At 41.1% G+C, this 19,416-nt stretch overlaps 1 protein-coding gene across 1 annotated transcript in view; it reads right to left on the reverse strand.

Annotated features, from left to right (window-relative positions):
• Window positions 1-19,416, reverse strand: part of LOC145417120 (uncharacterized) — a 66,553-nt gene that overhangs the window by 39,100 nt on the left and 8,037 nt on the right. Inside the window, exons 4-8 of the mRNA XM_080285902.1 lie at window positions 19,084-19,211; window positions 17,209-17,389; window positions 16,203-16,283; window positions 3,028-3,127; window positions 1,101-1,259 (exon numbers count right to left, since the gene is read on the reverse strand). Of these exons, the coding sequence (XP_080142028.1) occupies window positions 1,101-1,259; window positions 3,028-3,127; window positions 16,203-16,283; window positions 17,209-17,389; window positions 19,084-19,211 (649 nt within the window). The remainder of the gene's footprint in view (window positions 1-1,100; window positions 1,260-3,027; window positions 3,128-16,202; window positions 16,284-17,208; window positions 17,390-19,083; window positions 19,212-19,416) is intronic.

The raw sequence follows: 19,416 nt of genomic DNA on the forward strand, positions 1-19,416 counted from the left end.
TGCAGTCCTCTGGGTTCACATTTCAATGAGCCTAGAGCCACAAAAATTAGTTAAGTATAGAACTATAACTCTCACAATACACAAACCAAATTTTTTATCAAATTAGCAGTGCAACATCCTTGGCATTACAATATACACTGCAGCTCTTCCTACACACTGTACTGCACTTCCCTGTTCTCAAACTAGTTACATTAAAGTAAAACTTAGGTTAAAGATCAAATGACTGTTTTCATCATCAGGACATTTTCCATCTACACAGTGACTAACCTAATTACATAACGTCAAAACACTGCAAATACATGTACAGCAGCACAAATATATAGTAAAAAAAAAATATATGGTTCATTTGCCATTTCGGACAATACCTCTCTGGAAGATAAATTTTTCCCACAATCTTCGTTGTTTCACCTAACTAAAAATTAACAACCTAGAACTTGCTATAATAATGACTGGTAATGATAAAGAAATTGGCGATATTTGAAGATGCAACGCCAAGACTATACTCCAGTTCTTTCATCTTTGATCACATTTGTCTTTCCAGCCCATTTCAGCTTCATGGCAAAGGCTTACGAACGTTAGCTAGAGGTTTGGAATGAGTCTCCTTGGTTACTATCCTCATTTTACTGTAACCTGGCCTAATATTGCCATATCTTGAATGATATATTGTAATAATTGATTAATCCTAAAATGTGAGGCTGGTTATAAGTGCTATGGCATGCATTCAGAGCCATACCATTGTCTTTCAGTCAATGAGTAATGCGAGTTACAAAATGAAAATCTGGACCAATGTTGTGAATGTCTCCTTGGTTACTAGTGGAAAATGCCCTCAATCTGTATAGTAGACCATAAACTGAAAAAATTAGGGATCTTTATGAGGGTTTGAGGTATACCGTAGTTTTTTAGTCTCCTTGGTTACTAGTCAAAATTAATTTTCCAATCTAACTCCACCTGGCCATCAAAACTGAAAAGGAGCTAGGATCTATATCATTAAACTCTATATAACAAATGATTAAAATTTAGCTGTGAAAATAATTTACTTAACCGATACAGAAAAGCCATATGGAAGCAGCAATTAATTCTGAAAAGTTTAGCATACTCACCAATTTTGTATCCAATTAAATGTCTCCTCCAAAGTGATGGTTGTGGCTAATAGTGGCTGTGGCAATTGTGGTTGCTGTGCCTTGAAACCGCAGGGGAGGCCATAACTCTGCCTGTCTTTCTGCTCGCCATCATCCTGCTTCCTACCACATCTCACACACCTGAAAAAGAAAATCATGTCATTACACTGAAATGCCCATAAAAAACACCAGAAAATATGCACAAACATACGGCAAACTAAAACAACATACGCACAACCGAAGTTCCCAACCGACGCGATTTCATAAACACACCATACCCCAACTCAAAACGCAGCTTATTTACCCCTTTATTTTCAGTTATTACGGCTTCAAATGATCTGAATAAGCTTTTGAAACATTCAGGAGTGCTTACCATATACTCTAAAATCATAGTGATCATCATAAAAGCAATTAATAGGAAGACAAGTGGGAAAAATAGCTTACCGAAGTCGTGCACAGACTCCCTCCATCACTACTCAAACCAAACTGGCAAGGTCCGAAAGACGGCGAACTCCTCCACCGTCCCCCCTTCCCCACAAATTACTTCCCTCCACTTGTTTCCTCCCTCTCCCCCTCCCTCCCTTCACCCTCTCTCTCTTTCCATTCCCTCCTTTCCTCTCCTTATCTCTCCATCTCATATTTTTCCCTCCACCTCTTCCTCCTCCCTAAAAGAAGTACGCTTCCTCCATTCCTCCTCCCTCCCTTCCACCTTTCCTCTTTCCTCCATCCACCCTCCCTCCTTGCACCTTCCTCCATGCCCCGTCCCTCCTTCCTCCTCTTTTCCTCCTTCCTCCATCCCCTCTACCTTCTTCCCCCTTCTTCCATCCTCCTTTCCTCCTTCCTCCATCCCACCTCCCTCCTTCCTCCATCCCCCTTCCTTCTTCCCCCATCCCCCCTTCCTTCTTCCCCCATCCCCCCTTCCTTCTTCCCCCATCCCCCCTTCCTTCTTCCTCCATCCTCCCCTCCTCCTTCTTTTGGTATAATATGCGTCTTCATGTATGTGTAATTATATAAAACAATAAGTATGTATACATGTGTAAGTTTATCTCAATACACCAACCTGAATCTGAATCCTCCCTCGCAATCCTCCTTTCCTCCTCCCTCACCTCAACCACCTCCCTCCTCTCTACCCCCTTCCTCCCAGTTAACAGGGATACCATGGTGGTGTGCAGTTCACCACATAATTCTGTAATATGGTTAAATGGTCTGGTGTGCCACAGGAAACCATCAGGCTTGTCATGTAGAGCCACCTTAAGTGGAAAGGGGATTAAAAGCCAGAGAATGAGATGGCAAGTGTGCAGGAAGGGGCAAAGTGAACCTTGAAATAAAGCAGCCATTGTTAGTAGTACTTTGCCTTTATCTGAATAAATGCCCTGAATGCAAATGGCGTTCTTTTTCAGCCTCTTCTTGGGACTGCCATGATACTGAAGTCATAATTATCTTTTTGCTTCTGCTGTGAGAGGGCCAAGGGTCTGATGGAAGAATAATGAAATGAAAAGACAAGGAGGGCAAAGGAAAGGAATTAAGGAGAGATAGGGGGGTGGAGGAAAGGAGGGAAGGTGGAAGAAGGAGGGTGAAGGGAGGAAGGTGATGGAAATAAGCAAGTTGGTGGAGGGGGATGGAACTAGTGGGGGCTGTTGGACCTATATTTTTAAACGGGTGATTTGCTATGATAAACTGAGGCAGAGGCTGACTTCTACATATAAACTGTCCCTCTGTGTGTCCAGGGAGGCCACCTGTTTAGTAACTTATGGGCAAAGACAGGTAAGTGACAGACTGCTTTATGTATGGGGTACTCTGGTGCTGAGATGAGGGGTAGATTCAGATGGTATGGGCATGTAGAGAAGATGAAGGATGATAACTGGCTGCAGAAGTGTCAACGTCAGGAGCGGGATTGTGAGAGGCACACCGAAAAATACCTAGGATGAGGTCACTGAGTCTGACCTCAAGGATAACAGACTGAATGGGGAGGTTTTCAGAGATCATGCTGCGTGGAGAGCCATCATTAGCTGACCAAGACCAACGCATGCAAACATGTTGGAGTCTTTATAAACAATATGAACTGCAACCCATGGCTAATCTGAACATAACCTCAGTGGACTGCAGGCTGACATTGGCCATCTGCAGTTCACCATCCTCCTTTATTGGGATACGGTGGGAGATGAGGAATGTTGCCACAGACATCCTGAATGTACAGGATAGGTACGCATGTATAAAAATATGGGTATGTGTACAGGAGTGCATACATACAATACAACATGCACATATACAGTATATGATATATTCATATATATAGTACATAGACAGGGAGACATATATATATATATATATATATATATATATATATATATATATATATATATATATATACCCTAAGCAGATACATATACATAGTCACATACACAGGTAGGTAGACAGAAAACTATGATATGCATTATAAAATTACCTCTTGATTCAATATCCCAGCACTAGAAAAGTACATGGCCTGTGGTTATAATACAGAAGTTAACCATAACATTGTTCATAGAAAATAGACAAGACTCCAGAAAGTATGAAAATAAACGGGTAACTACTATAGATTCCGGAATCCCCCTCCCATGATTCCTAACCTTCATTTTTACCACCCAGCTGTTCATGGCATATTTAAGTAGTTTCTTTATGTGCTTCAGGAAATATATGCGTTACTTTACTGATAAAAGAAATAGGAAGTAAAATCTTATTAAAAAATCAATCTTTTCAATGGATTTTCACGACATTCACCCGCCTTAATATGGCCCATATTTTCGTCGTTTTGCAGCTTCTTTCACGTAGCTCAGTGGCAGAAAATGACAATACTACGACTCTACATGATTTTTCTAGTACTTCTTCGTGACTAGCATCAAATTCAAAAGTTATTCTAGTGTTACGACTCAGCATTCAGAATGAAGAGGTGGCAGTTTTAGGCCAAGATGGAGTGAAAATAGTATAAGTAGAGGTATCAGATGGGGGAAGGCAGCAGGGGGCAAGGGTCTGACCGAAGGGAGAGGGGCTGGTGTTACATCGCCATTTTTTCCACAGTACTTCTTTGTGGCTACTATGTAATCCTAACCAGGGGATTATTTAAACAATAGAATAAGGATTTGGCGTCTGTACACAAATCTATCTATTTATCTATCTTTTGCCAGACCAAGGACGAGATGGAGGGATGAAGTGGAGATATATGAAAGAGAGGGTGTGAGCTGGAGGGAAGGCAGTCATATGGCAGAAAGGAGGGCAACGTGGAGGCGATTTGTCTGTGGCCATCCCTTACGGGATTAAGGTGTCTGGCAATAGATAGATAGATAGACAGACAGATAGAGATATAGGTAGATAGATTACAATAAGAAATTAACACAGGCCGCCCCTCCTTTCCTTATGGTGGGGTTGGACGTGTTGAAGGAAGGAAGGAGTAATGAAGAACTAGCACCAGTCCACGATACGGCTATAATTAAATGGCCGTAAGTGAGGTGGGTATGGTACAAGCGAAGACCAGCATTTATCTTCATTAATCAGTTTCATTTATATTTATTTATAGTCATTTATCTTCATTTATTCAGTTATTTTCATTTATATTTTACGTCGACGACTGGGTTGGGCTGATGTATGCCAGGGAAGAACAGAGGGTTTGGCACTGTGACGCGTGTTGTGAATCTGCAGGTCTCACGAGGACTGCAAACGCTCACGGAAGAGACTGGTTAGAAAAGGAAAACAATCAAGGGCAGGAATAGTGGGGAAGAGAGGAGCTTGAGGGGAAAGTAGCAGAACGTGCCAACGAGTCAGCTTGTTCATTACCTGTAATCCCAATATGACGAGGAACTCAGAAGAGACTTTTTCCGAACAGAAAGAACAGCCACTCCTGAATTTGGGTGAGTAGAGAATGAAAAGGCGAAGAGTGTATGGAAGTGAGAGCACTGAGAGAATAAGAGAAAATTACAGGTGTGGAGGAAGAGAGCCTATAAGGAGACTTCAGGGCTAAAAGAATAGCATACAGTTCTGCAGTGAGAATACTTGCAATGGAACGAAGTGTACTTTGGAGGAAGGAGTAAGGGAACATAACAACAAACCCAACACCATGGCAAAATTTACAGCCGCCAGTATATATATGCGTGGCAGAAGAGTGATAGGACATACACTCGAGAGAATGGGAGCGAAGAGAGTCTATGGGAAGAAGAGACTTAGAACAAAGGAGAAAAGAAGGGCAGACCACAGCAGGAGACAGAAGCCAGGGCGGAAAGGAATCTGTACGTAGTGGAAGGATAAGAGGAAATGTAAAATCCAATACACTGCAGAAGGAAGAGGACCCAAAGGGGAAACGGGAGGGAGACCGGGTGAAAAGAGCGTTGAAGAAGGCTGGGAATAACTTCTTTGTAGGGAACTGAAGGAGACGTGTATTGGACCTGATAGCGATAAGAGAACGACGATAAGAGAGGGAGAAAATGCCCGATTCATCACAAAGACGTAAAGCAGGCGTCGACCGAAAAGCACCAATTGCTAAACGAAGACCAGTATGATGAACAGAATCTAGCTCTGAGAGAGTGCGAGTGGAGGCAAAAGAATAGGCCTGGCAATCATAATCGAGTTTAGGAAGAATGAAGACATTTTGAAGACGAAGAGTGACATGATCAGTAACCCACGAAAGGTGAAAGACAGCATTTGCAGAGAACAAAGACGATGAAGAGTAGAAGACTTGAGGGACGAAAAATGTGCACTCCAATTTAATCGGGAGTCATGATTAGGCCAAGAAATGTGGTAGAAGATCGGTAGGGAAGAGGGACGTTATATAAGTACAGACGAGGCTGTGGCATGGTTCGCGAACAAGTAAACGCTACCGCACAGGACTTAGAGGCAGGAAACGAAAACCATGAGTAGTACCCCAAGTGGAGGCATCATCGATGGCGGAGTAAAGAAGGGATTGGAGCCGAGGCAGATCTGAACTGGCAACGTTAATAGCTAAATCATCAACATACAGAGAGGCCGATACAGAAGTGGGTAGAGAAGGAGCAATGCCATTTATAGCAATACTGTAAGATAAAGGGTAATACTAAGGACGTAGCCTTGGGGGACACCTTCATGGTGGGGATAGGCACGGGAAAGGTGGTGTCTTAGACGGACTTGAAAGGTTCGGAAGGAATGAAATTTTTGAAGGAAATCACCCTTGTTACCATGCAGACCAAGGGAACAAAGACAACGAAGAATATATTCCATGTAATATCGTAGGCCTTTTCTAAAAATTAAAAAAAAACACAATAACCGACTGGCAGAGTGAAAATGCAGAACGGAAAAAATATTTTAGTCAAAGGAATGGATCTAAGGTGATGTGTGACTTGCGATACCCAAACTGTAAGGGGGAAGGAAGACAACGGGATTCAAGGTGCCACAGGAGTCCAGTATTGACCGTCCGTTTAAGCAGTCTACATAACCAGCCAGTCAGGGTTATGGGACGGTAATCTTGAGGATGGTGTCCAGGTTTACCAGGCTTAAGAACAGGAGGATGATCGCTGTACGCCAATCGGGGGAAAAAAACACACACACACACAGAATATATAATAAAGGGCCAAGAGACAAGACAAGGCTTGCGTGGAAAGATGTTTTAACAAAGCATAATGAACACATCAAGTCCTTCACTTGTATTTTTACAGAATTTAAGTGAAGACGACATATCATGCAGAGAGAAGGGAGCATTAAGAACTTCATCTGACAAAGTAGAAAAAATTGGTACGGATTCAGAATCAGATTTAAGGCGATGAAATCTGGAGAGAGATGAGACCCACTATTAATAAGGCTATAATTACCCAAAGCATCTGCAACTAAGGAAACATCAACCACGGACTGGCCATCACTATGAAGAACTGGAGTTTGGAGTTGGATAATATGTTTGCCTGATATTCTACGAAGGCGGGACCAAACTGCCACAATAGGTGTATTGACAGAAATAAACATAGTCCCTCCAACTTGAACGTCTGGCCTGACGGATGGTACGACGGAAGGCACCGGAAGCTTGGCGAAACATGAGGAGACTACGAATCTGATCAGGTTTGGACTGTTTACGATGAAAAATTTTCCAGCCGGGACTGGAACAAGGAGGAGTCCACTAAGGAACGCGTTTGGCAGCAGACGGTCGTGTGTCACGGGGAATGCAATGAGAGCAGTACTTAAAACCAGGACAAGGTAGGACAACATATCATGCAGAGACGAAAAAGAGGGCGGAGGAAAAGGGGACCCTGTAATGGAAGCAAATAATTCCCAGTCAGCAGTATGAAACTGCCGGGGGGACGAGGGAGAGGACAGTATGAGGCAAGAGAAAGTTTGACGGGGAAGTGACCACTAAAAAGTTTTTCTAATACAGAGCAATGGAAATTGAGAGAAATCGACGATGAACTAACTAAGAGACAGATCCAAGCAAGAGAGGCAACGAGCACGGAGATCAAAGTGAGTAGGGGTACCAGTGTTAACGATGAAGAGGTCTTGAGAAGGAAACTGTTCCAATAAGAGTCCTCTAGTGGTGATCGAGAGTCACCCCACAGGGAATGCTGGCAATTGAAGTCACCAAGGAGAAGGATCGGAGGAGGAAGGGAATGAAGGAAAGAGACAACGTTAGGAAAATCAAGAGGGATTGAAGGAGAGAAACAGAGAGAGCTAACTGTGACCTATTGACGGAGAAAGACACGAGTTAAAGTATGAGGGATGGAAGAAGGGGACATCACTGGGGAAGAGGACAGTGTCATATCAGGGAGGGGATCCAGGAAAAGTATAGCCAGGGACAGGAACTGGGCAAGTACGAGGAAACGTTTCTTGAAGGGAGAGAAGAGGATTATGGGAAGCAATAGGAAAACGAAGGTCGATAAATGGATACGGAAGGCTCTACCATTCCAGTGAAGATGTGCCATGACAGAGGAAAGAATCAAGTGTAGGAGGGGTGCAGAGATTGTTTACAGCGCTGAGAGAGAGAGAGAATCCACGAGGCAGAAGTAAATCAAGAACGGAAGCGAGAGGGGAAGATAAGAAGGGCGTTGTGATCCTAGAGGAGGCGGGGCGGCTGGATACAGGAAGAGAGGGAAACGGAAGACTGGGGAGGAGGAGGCGCAGGAGAGGTACGAGAAATGGGAGTGGGAGGGAGTGGGGAAGGTGGGGGGTATGTATTTCCTCAGTGGGTAGGCAAGGAAGAGGTGCGGTGAAGGTAGGTGAGGATACTTCGAAAGGATTCTGTTTCCATAAGAGAAGACGAAGGTGAGAGGGAACTGGCACTAGAACATTATAGACCTGCTGTTTGGAGGAGGGGGGGGTGTAGGGGGGGGTTATGGTGGGACTGGGTGGAGATGTAAATGAAAATAATAATAATAATAATAATAATAATAATAATAATAATAATAATAATAATAATAATAAAGTACTACTACTACTACTACTACTAATCCATCCATCCGTCCATCGTCCAATCCTATATCGCCCCATGAGGAGCGTAGGAGCCCGTGGCTAGGCAAGTTGGTCCTGACATTTAAATTGAGAGTGAGCAGCCTCACTCATCCCTGAGTGGCATTATGTGAGCAATAAACCCCAACCATCCCTTGGATATAAACCTACACAGGTTCAGTCCTACTGGAGCACCTTAATTACCCACTAAACCACCAGGCTCCATAATTTGGTTATATGGTTACCACCCAGCGTAGTAAATGGTTTCCTGGGTACAGGAAGCTAATAACAATAATAGTAGTAGTAATAATAATAATAATAATAATAATAATAATACGGTAATGTATATTATAATGATCCGATTCTTGTATGTTTGTTGGTTTGTTTGTTACCGTAACAGCAAAAACGGAGAAACGTCGAGCAAATTTTGTTAGAAGAAGGTACCGTTAAAATGCTCTAACTTGAAGAAAAGAATTTCCAGCCCAATCGGGCCACCAGTTCCCGAGTTATGACTCATTTCTGGCCTTCTGATATCGAGCGGAGGCCAACGAAGGCGGCCTTTAGTGTATTAATAATAATAATAATAATAATAACAATAACAACAACAACTAGAGGAATGACCTTCACATTCTTTCCTATTCAAATGTTTGGAATTCATCACGGGATTTCCTTCCATGTTCATGTCTCTATAATACTTTTGGAGTAACTAAGGTTGAAAATTCATGATTTCTGGATATTATGGACCTGTGAACTTTAAAAGTAGGTCAAGGTCACTGAAACTGGGTCAGTGTAATAGGGTCATTGTGCTGTAAATCCTCAATAATTATGATGAAGATCGGTGACCAAAAGTGACGAAATAGTAATAGTAATAATAATAATAATAATAATAATAATAATAATAATAATAATAGTAATAATAATAATAATAATAATAATAATAATAATAATAATAGTAATAATAATAATAATAATAATAATAATAGTAATAATAATAATAATAAACTGCTGGCTACAAAGATCGCCATGGAAATCAGTAACCATCATCATCATCATCATCGTCATCATCATCCACACTCCCTCTCAGTCTCTCAAGGATAATCCAAACACCATGTCAACACTTCGTCGTTTGTCGTATATTTGGTTACACTTTAGACAACACTTACACCCTAATTCAGAAATCATTTACAAGGGAGGCCATGGGGTAGGAAGAGTGAGAGTGTGTTTTTTTAGTTATTATTTACATTTATTTACATTAGTTTATCTTCGTTTATATTAGTTTTATTTATATTCATCTTCGTTTGTTCTTTTCATTTCTTTATTTAGATTCATTTATTCACTTATTTTCGTTTTCATTTATTTACATTCATTTATCTTCGTTTATTCAGTTTTCATTTATCATTATTTACAGTCATTTATTCATTGTTTTCATTTTCATTTATTGACATTCATTTATTCATTGTTTTCATTTTCATTTATTTACATTCATTTATCTTCATTTATTTTCCTTTATATTTTTTTAGTCATTTATCTTCATTTATTATTTTCATTCATTATTATTTACATTCCTTTATCTTCATTTATTAAGTTATTTTCATTTATAATTATTAACATTCATTTATCTTCATTTATTCAGTTATTTTCATTTATATCTTACATTCATTTATCTTCATTTAGTTATTATTTATACTTATTTACATTCATTTATCTTCATTTACATTCACTTATCTTCATTTACTCTTATTTTTATTTATATTTACATTCATTTATCTTCATTTATTCAGTTATTTTCATTTATTTACAATCCTTTATCTTCAATTAATCAGTTATTTTCATCTCCATTCATTTACACTCATTTATCTTCATTTATTGTTATTTTTATCTATACTTATTAACATTCATTTATTCAGTTATTGTCATTTATATTTTACATTCATTTATCTTCATTTATTCAGTTATTTTAGTATATACTTATTTACATTTATTTACACTCGCTTATCTTCATTTACACTCATTTTCATTTAACATTAATTTCTCTTCATTTACAGTTATTTTCATTCATTTCAGCGCTGATTTACATTTTTACATTCATTTATTTTCATTTATTCATTTATTTTCATTTACATTTATTTATCTTCATTTACTTTTATTTACATTTTTATTCCTTCGTCTTTATTTACATTCCTTTATTTTCATTTACATTCAGTTGTCTTCATTTACATTTATATATCATTTATTTACCATACTTTACATCAATTTACATTCATTTATCTTCATTTACAATTCATTTTTCTTCATTTTCATTCAATTATCTGAATTTACCATTACCTTTATTCATTTATCTTCGTTTACATTCAGTTATCTTCATTTACATTCATTTATCTTCATTTACATGCATTTACCTTCATTTAGCGTTAATTTACATTCATTTATCTTCATTTACATTCATTCATCTTCATTTACATTCGCTTATCTTCAATTACATTTATCACTTACATTCATTTATCTTCATTTACATTCATTTAGCGTTAATTTACATCCATTTATCTTCATTTACATTCATTTACCTTCATTTACATTTATTTATCTTCATTTACATTCATTTATCTTCATTTACATTCATCTTTATTTGCCTTTGTTTATCTTCATTTACCTTCATTTACATTCATTTATTTTTACATTTATCACTCTTTTATCTTCATTTACATTCATTTACCTTCATTTTCATTCATTTATATTGATTTACATCTATTCATCTTCATTTATTCATTTATCTTCGTGCACTTTCATTTACCTTCGTTTACATTTATTTACCATTCATTTATCTTCATTTACATTCACTTATCTCCATTTACCCTCATTTATCTTTATTTACATTCATTTATCATTCATTTATCTTCATTTAAGCTCGTTTATCATTTACATTTATCAACAGGAACTTCTTTATATTGATATTTACAGAGGAAAATGACAGGGAAGAATGGATGACTTGAATTTACACCCCTCTACACTGAGTGACAAGCCAAATGGTTCCTTGTTGCCCAGGAAACGATTTACTACGCTGGGTGGTAACCATAACAAAAGTGGAGCCTGGTGTTCTAGTGGATTAAGGCGCTCCAGTTGGATTTCGCCCATAAAGGAGTAAGTCTGAGGATTGTCTGGGGTTTATTGCACACATAATGCCACTCAAGGGCGGGTGAGGCTGGTTCCCTTTGCCTTAAATGCCAGGAATAAGCAGTCTAGCCCCGGGTCCCTACGCTCCTGATGGTGTAGTAAAGAAATGGGTGATAGACAGATAGACAGATAGACTGAGAGAGAGAGAGAGAGAGAGAGAGGGTCACAGATTTTATAAGTTTACATTCGTCCATTATTTTCATCTATCAAACTATCTATCTATCTATCAGTTCATCTATCTATCACCCAAACCTTCATTAGGAGCGTAGGGACCGTGGCTAGGCTTATCAATCCAATTATTAAAGGATAGTGACCAGTGACGGACCCCCTGAGTAGCATTGTTAGTTATATAATATCCCAACCGACCCTCAGATGCAAACCCTTATGTCCTATTCAGCTGGAGCGCCTTAACCCACCAAACCACCAGGCTATTACTTGGTGATATGGTTACCACCCAGCGTAGTAAATGGATTCCTGGGTTACAATAACAGTGATGACGATACTAGTATGGATAATGATGATGAAGATAATGATAAAGATAATAATAATAATAATAATAATAATAATAATAATAATAATAATGATGATAATAATAATAATAATGTAGTTATATGGCTTGTCACTCATTGCAGAGTCACCTGGAGGCAGCACTACATCGAGTGAGTGGATGGTGAGCTCCCCATTTGTACAGTATAATAAAGGATACCTGGTTACTTAACCCCATTCACTTACAGATTTATTCTTGCTAAATCAGAAGGTTTTAATCAGCACGGGAGAGATGGCGGGGTCTCACACACACACACACACACACACACACACACACACACACGGGGGGGGGGTCATTACTTACAGTGTGGTAAAAAGCATATATTTACGGTCCCTGCATTGACGTCATATTTCTATTCACAGTACACACAGAAAATCACGTTATTTACAGAGCCATAGGCGTCTCTGTGCACGTAGATTTACAGGGAGAGAATTCCTTTTACCAGGATAATCAAGAGCATTTCTGTGCATTGACACTGTTGACTTTTTTTTTATTACAGTATGGTAGAGGAAAATCATCATCGTTTTTTTCCAGTACGATTGACATTTCTGTATACTTACATTTACAAAGGTTAATTCTTTTTACAGGATGATGAAGAGTATGTCTGTACATATTTACTTCACTGACTTAATTTTTCTGTCTATCTTTTGCCAGACGTCTTAATCCCGGAAGGCCACAAGCAAATCGTCTCCATGTCACCCTGTCCTCCGCTATCAGGCTGCCTTCTCTCCAACTTAGACCCCCGCACCCATATACCTCCCTACCTCATCCCTTATCTTATCCTCGGCCTTTCCCTCTCCCTTCCCTCTCCATCTCACTCACGTACACTCTCCTAGTTAGTCTCTCATTCTCCATTCTTTCCACATGGCTAACTGTCTCTAAGTGCTTCCCTGAATGGTTTCCAATATCCGTCGCTTCCTCTTTTGTCTGTCTGTCTCTCCACGTAAGTCCACAAACTCCTCTCAAATCATTTCCACTGCTCTCATTCCTGACTTCATTTCCACATGTAGACACTGACGAGGAACCTTCATGTGGTGGCGCTAAATTCTAACTGGTGGGAAGCAGCTGCGGCGTTCACCCAGGAGCCAAACCATTTCATATTCTCCTAAACCTTGCCGTGGGAAGGACTCTAATCTGACCCTGGTGAGGCGGTGTGTACCACAAGGGGGCGCTGGATCCCTACACGGTGTATGTACTGTAATGTATCTGTAGGACGGCCCCTAAGAACCACTTGCTTACATGTGGTCGACGGGTCCGCTCAGCCAGAAAGACCGGAGTTACACAATAATAACAGTGGAGAAAATTTTTTCCTTCCAAGATCACTTCCCTGTTCCTAATCACTGCTCTCAATGAACCACCAACTTTTCTTCCCTGCCGCACCCTGTCCCCAAAAAGGAGGATGGCTGCTACTACTATAGTAGCCGCAGCGAGAAATGAACGCTGTGGTGGGGCAGCCGGGCTGACCTGGGATTCCCCCACTGTAGCCATATTTACATGTCACCGACCATCGGCCACCGCTGCAGCCCCGCTCCATGATCCTTACCCTGTGTCTCTGGCTTTCTCTTTCTCTCTCGGTTTCTATATAAACTGCTGTATTTCCGAAACTAATTATGAAATTATTATGACTTTTGTTCCACACCACCTTTGAGGTAAAAATCAAGGAGAGTTTTCTGTATAAAGGTTTCCCCCCCCTCCTAAATGTGGCATATGAGCGGGGGAGTGCGGCCTTGCCGATACCTCCGCCTGACCTATAATTATACACTCGCCAGAACTGACCTGCCCTCAGACAATGGGGGGAAACCTTTATACAGAAAACTCTCCTTGATTTTTACCTCAAAGGTGGTGTGGAACAAAAGTCATAATAATTTCATAATTAGTTTCGGAAATACAGCAGTTTATATAGAAACCGAGAGAGAAAGAGAAAGCCAGAGACACAGGGTAAGGATCATGGAGCGGGGCTGCAGCGGTGGCCGATGGTCGGTGACATCCTACCTCTATGGTCGGTGACATGAGGATATGGCTACAGTGGGGGAATCCCCGGATGACCGGCTGCCCCACCACAGCGTTCATTTCTCGCTGCGGCTACTATAATACTATTACTACTACTACTACTACTGCTACTGCTACTACTACAATTACTACTACTCCTGTTGTTATTCTTACTACCACTATCGTCACCATCACCACCACTAGCCCTACTACTATTACCGCCATGACCACCACTACCCTATCACTGACTTCATCCCCTAAACTCATCACAGCTTCTTAAATACTGAAAGGCACCATCAATCTCCATTTCCCTACCATCCATCCTCACTCCATGTCACTTTATTTCCCTCAAACTACTTTACTCTTATCTACATCCACTTTCAGATTTCGCTTCTTAAGTGCCCCTCCCTGTAAAACAATTAACTCTAAGCCCTTGGCCACCCTGTTTGGGATACATGGCGTCTGGCAATGAATGAAAAAACAAAAAAACAAAAAAACATGGGGTGGTTCAGGTATAATGCTTATCTTTCACTATGTCGGGTGATTTTTTGTGTTTGCTGGGGACGGCTTGGTGTTATCAGTGTCTATCCTGCATCAATTCATTTCCTACTCCCTCTGCCACACCCACGCCCACACCCGCAGACTGTTACTAATGTCAATCCTGCATCATTTACCTATTCCTACTCCCACTGCAAACACCCACGCCCACACCAGCATCATTTATTCATTTCCTATTCCCACTGCCACACCCACACCCACACCAGCTGACTGTTATCAATGTCAGTGCTGCATCATTTAGTCATACCTAACTCCCAGTGTCACACCCACGCCCACACCAGCACACAGAGCCATCCCCGCACCACATAAGATACAGAGTGATCAAAAACATGTCTGTGCATTTGTAGTCATTTAATATTGGCTATCTCTTGGTACTTATGAGGAACGCCTTCACGTGGTAGCACTGATATAACCGAGCTGCTCTGCTGCCTGGATATACAAACGTTCTTCAACTCCCTCCCTATCTTTTAGGGGGATAGGGAGGGAGTTGAGGGATGATTTTATCGCCGGACAGTGCAGCCGACCCGTTATATCAGTGCCACCACGTGAAGGCGTTCCTCTCCATCACCAGTCTGTAGAGAGAAATAAAAAAAGAAAAAAGGTCATTTGAAGAAAGAAGTAACTATTATAAATTAGAATACATACATACATACATACATACTGATAAATACAGACATTACATGAATATAAATAAACAAATCTGTATATATGAACACTGATAATACTGGTATCAAAATAAGCTTCTATAATGAACATAGAAAATACCTTCACATATATACACAATAATGCTAATATTGGCATACCCATTCCTTCTCATAGATGCTTACGTTGCATTTGTTTTCACCTCTACCTCAACATGGCGGACGTGGGGGAGCAACTCAGCCAGGTCTCCTCCATCATCCCCTCTCCCAACCATCCCTTTTCCTCCCATCCCATTAAATTTCCCTCCACTGTCCCATCCCATCCATTTCTCCTCTCCAGCAAATTTCCTTCATCTGTGACCATCTCCCCGACCTCCTCCTCTTCTCTTTTCGTCTTCCACACATTCGTCTCTTGAAGTAGTGGCGTTTCTTCACTTCCCTCTCGTTCATTTGTCTCTTTTAGCATCATTTCCTCATTTCCCTTTCGTCCTTTCCATCTATTTGCCTTATTTGTCAGAATATCCACATTTCCTCTCCAGTCATTCCACTTGCAACGACTTCTCTCCCCCTCGACCTGCCACCTTACCCTCCAGCTCCTGGCGTTTTTCCCTCCATTTAAGCCCCTCCAGCCCTCCCTCCACCCCTCCCAGGTAAGGAGGAGGGGGAGGAGGGTTAGGAGGAGGAGGGGGAGAGGGGAGAGGGACGAGGGGGAGCCAGGACCGCCCCCACTACTGCTACTACTACTGCTACCCCTGCTCCCCACTCCAACCCCCCCTCCTTCTGTTGAACTGTTCGTTGTGTTTTTGTGGTGGATTGCAGCCGGCTTATCACCTGAAAGAAATGGGTTAGTGGTTAGATAGAAAGACAGATAGACAGTTAGACAGTTCCTAGAAGTTATAGACAGGTAGAGAGAAAGAGAGCGATAAAGACTATGGATAGACAGACAGCTGGAGATAAAGGATTGTTAGTGGTTACAGAGACGCAGAGAGAGAGATGAAGGGACAGAGACAGACAGACAGACAAACAGACAGAGGTAGATAAGAGACATACTAGTAAGTGGTTACAGATAGAGAGATGAATAGATGCTTTCAGATATGATGGTGAAAATTTATTCTGACTTATAATTCTGGTCAAAACCCATCTCTATAAACACAAGATTTTTTCAGGCTATCTGGAATGGAGGAGATTTTGGAGAAGGATAATCTCTCTCTCTCTCTCTCTCTCTCTCTCTCTTTCATGTATATCAATCTACCTACCTATCTATCAACTTATCAATCTATCAACTAATCAATCCAAGCAGCCTTTACGTCTATCTGTCTATCAGTCAATCAGTCAGTCTTACTGTCTACCTGCCTATCAACATATCTATCTATCTGTCTATCTATCTGTCTATCTATCTATCTATCTATCCACAAACCTATCAATGCATCTATCACTTACTGTTAACATGGACTGCAGTAGCTGGAAGGCAAGTCTGTCTATCTATCTATCCATTCATCTATCAGTCAGTACATCAACCTATCAATCTATCAGTCAATCTGTCTACCCACACATCTATCTATCAATCAATCTATCTACCCACACATCTATCTATCAACCCAATCTACCACTTACTACTAATAACATGAAAGTCTATCTATCTATCTATCTGTATATCTATCTATCCATTCATCTGTCAGTCAGTACATCAGTCTGCTTATCCATCTATCAGTCAATCTATCTGCCCACACATCTATCCACCCAATCAATCACTTACTATTAATAACATGCACATTGACGGTGTGTCCCTTAGCGTTGGCCGGACAGCAGGTGTATCTTCCCGAGTCAGCAGAGGCAGCAGGTTGAATCAGCAGGCGAGATACTGCTGACTCCCCTTCCTGCTTGCTGGATACGCTGATTCGCACGCCCCAGCCCCTGCCCTGGTCGTAACTCAGCACCTGTAAAGGGTAGGGGTTAGGTATGGTGAGGTCAGGGTAAGGTAGGGTAGGTAACATTCGCCTGAAGCCACAACAACATGAAACCCATTACAGAACCCATTACAGAAACCCATTTATGATTAACTGCTGTATTATCTCTTTTCTATCAGACGAATCCTTTTACGGTCTCACAGTCAATTAAGTCTACGGTCTTAGTCTGCCATGGTACACAGTGACAGCGAAAGCATACCACCACCAACGGCAATAAAATTAACCTTCTCTTCCAGCTAAAAATCTAATAAACTCTTTCTTGGCCCACTGCTCACCTATCTACATCTAATAGCAAGTTTTAGGGGTATCTTACACATAAACAAATAGGCACAAGTGAAAACATAACCTTTGCCCAACTTCATTATCAGAAGTAACAAGAATAAACTAAAGCTTCCTCACCTGTGTGGGGCTCGAATGCTCCTTGCCGAGGCAGGTCTAAAAGATGTGTGGCCATGACGTAATTACGACAGTTTTCTTTTTCAGATCGACACCACTCCACAAACATCGTTAATATATATGCAATTTGTCAAGCATCCTGACCAGACGAGCTTAAATTTACAATCACCCACACTGCAACAGGTCGTGGAGCTTACGTGACGGCCATATATCCTTTAGACCTGCAGTGGTGAGGTGGGTTCAAGCACCACACAGGTGGCAATACGGCACCATGTTATTACAACCTGTCGTTAACACGCATGAATAAATGGCTGTAGTCCTTTCACCTTAACCTGGACCAGATTTTCGTCCTTTCACAGCTTATTTCACGCAGCTCATTGACAGAATGAGATTATACTGCAAACCTACGTCCCTTCCATTGCACTTCTTCATGACCAGCATCATATTCTAGTGGTACTTTTCTACGACTCCTATTCAGAAAGGGGAGACAGCAACTTTAGGCCAAGTCAGAGTGAAAGTAGTAGAGGACTGCTAGCGTCCTCTGGGAAGGAACACCGTGAAAGAAAAATTATGTAAAGAATCCTGGTGACATCCTTCTGAGTTTAATTTTGAAGGTCCCTCATACTGAAGGATTTATTTAGGATTATTTAACACTTACAGATAGATATGTCTGTTCCAAGCTGGGTCAAATCGTAAGGAAATGGCAGGGAATTTAAAACAAAAAGGCATGAGGGTGGTCAATGGGCTACTCATTATAATCAGACCCACATTCACCACACAAAAACCCACTGACAATGGCATATTTCTCATCCACACCCACAAGTAGGCTACCACACACATACACACACACACACACACACACACACACACACACACACACACACACACACACACACACACACACAAAACACAACACCACCCAAGCTCATCATCACCACCATCACCATCATCATCATCATCATCACCCTACATATCATCATCATCATCATAATCACCATCAAAGCATATCATCACCTTCATCATCACCATCAAGACATATCATCATCACTGCCATTCATACAACACCATCAACACATCTCATCACCATCATCATCGTGACCCACCTATTCTCTGTCTCTCTGTCTGTCTGTCTCTCTAGGATCACCCAAACTTCAACTTCATCATCGTCATCATCAACATCAAAGCCATCATCTCTCTCTCTCTCTCTCTCCCTCTCTCTCTCTCTCTCTCTCTCTCTCTCTCTCTCTCTCTCTCTCACCAATACCTACATCATTGCCGTGGTACCACAGAATGAACGGCGGTGGTTTGGGGCTGTACTTCACGAGGCAGGTCAGGTTAATGGCCGACCCCGCGTTGATATAGAGGTCAGGGCCGCCCAATACTACGGTCTCGGGTTCTGTGAAGGGGAGTCAGGTGTTAAGGGATCGTTGGATCTTTTCCTTAGCGATTTATTCTGCATGTTAGGCGTCTGTGGTTTTGTTTGTGGTTATGATATGGGTTTGTTAATGAAGCGTTGTGGTGTCTTTTAAACTATGACTCATAAAGAAGGTGTATGAATGCAATGAGAACAAGTGCTGGAGGCAGATAGATACATAGACAGG

The sequence above is a fragment of the Coenobita brevimanus genome, chromosome 109 (assembly GCF_032717465.1).
Source record: "Coenobita brevimanus isolate Jiangsu-jjx chromosome 109, ASM3271746v2, whole genome shotgun sequence".
NCBI classification, from domain to species: Eukaryota; Metazoa; Arthropoda; class Malacostraca; order Decapoda; family Coenobitidae; genus Coenobita; species Coenobita brevimanus.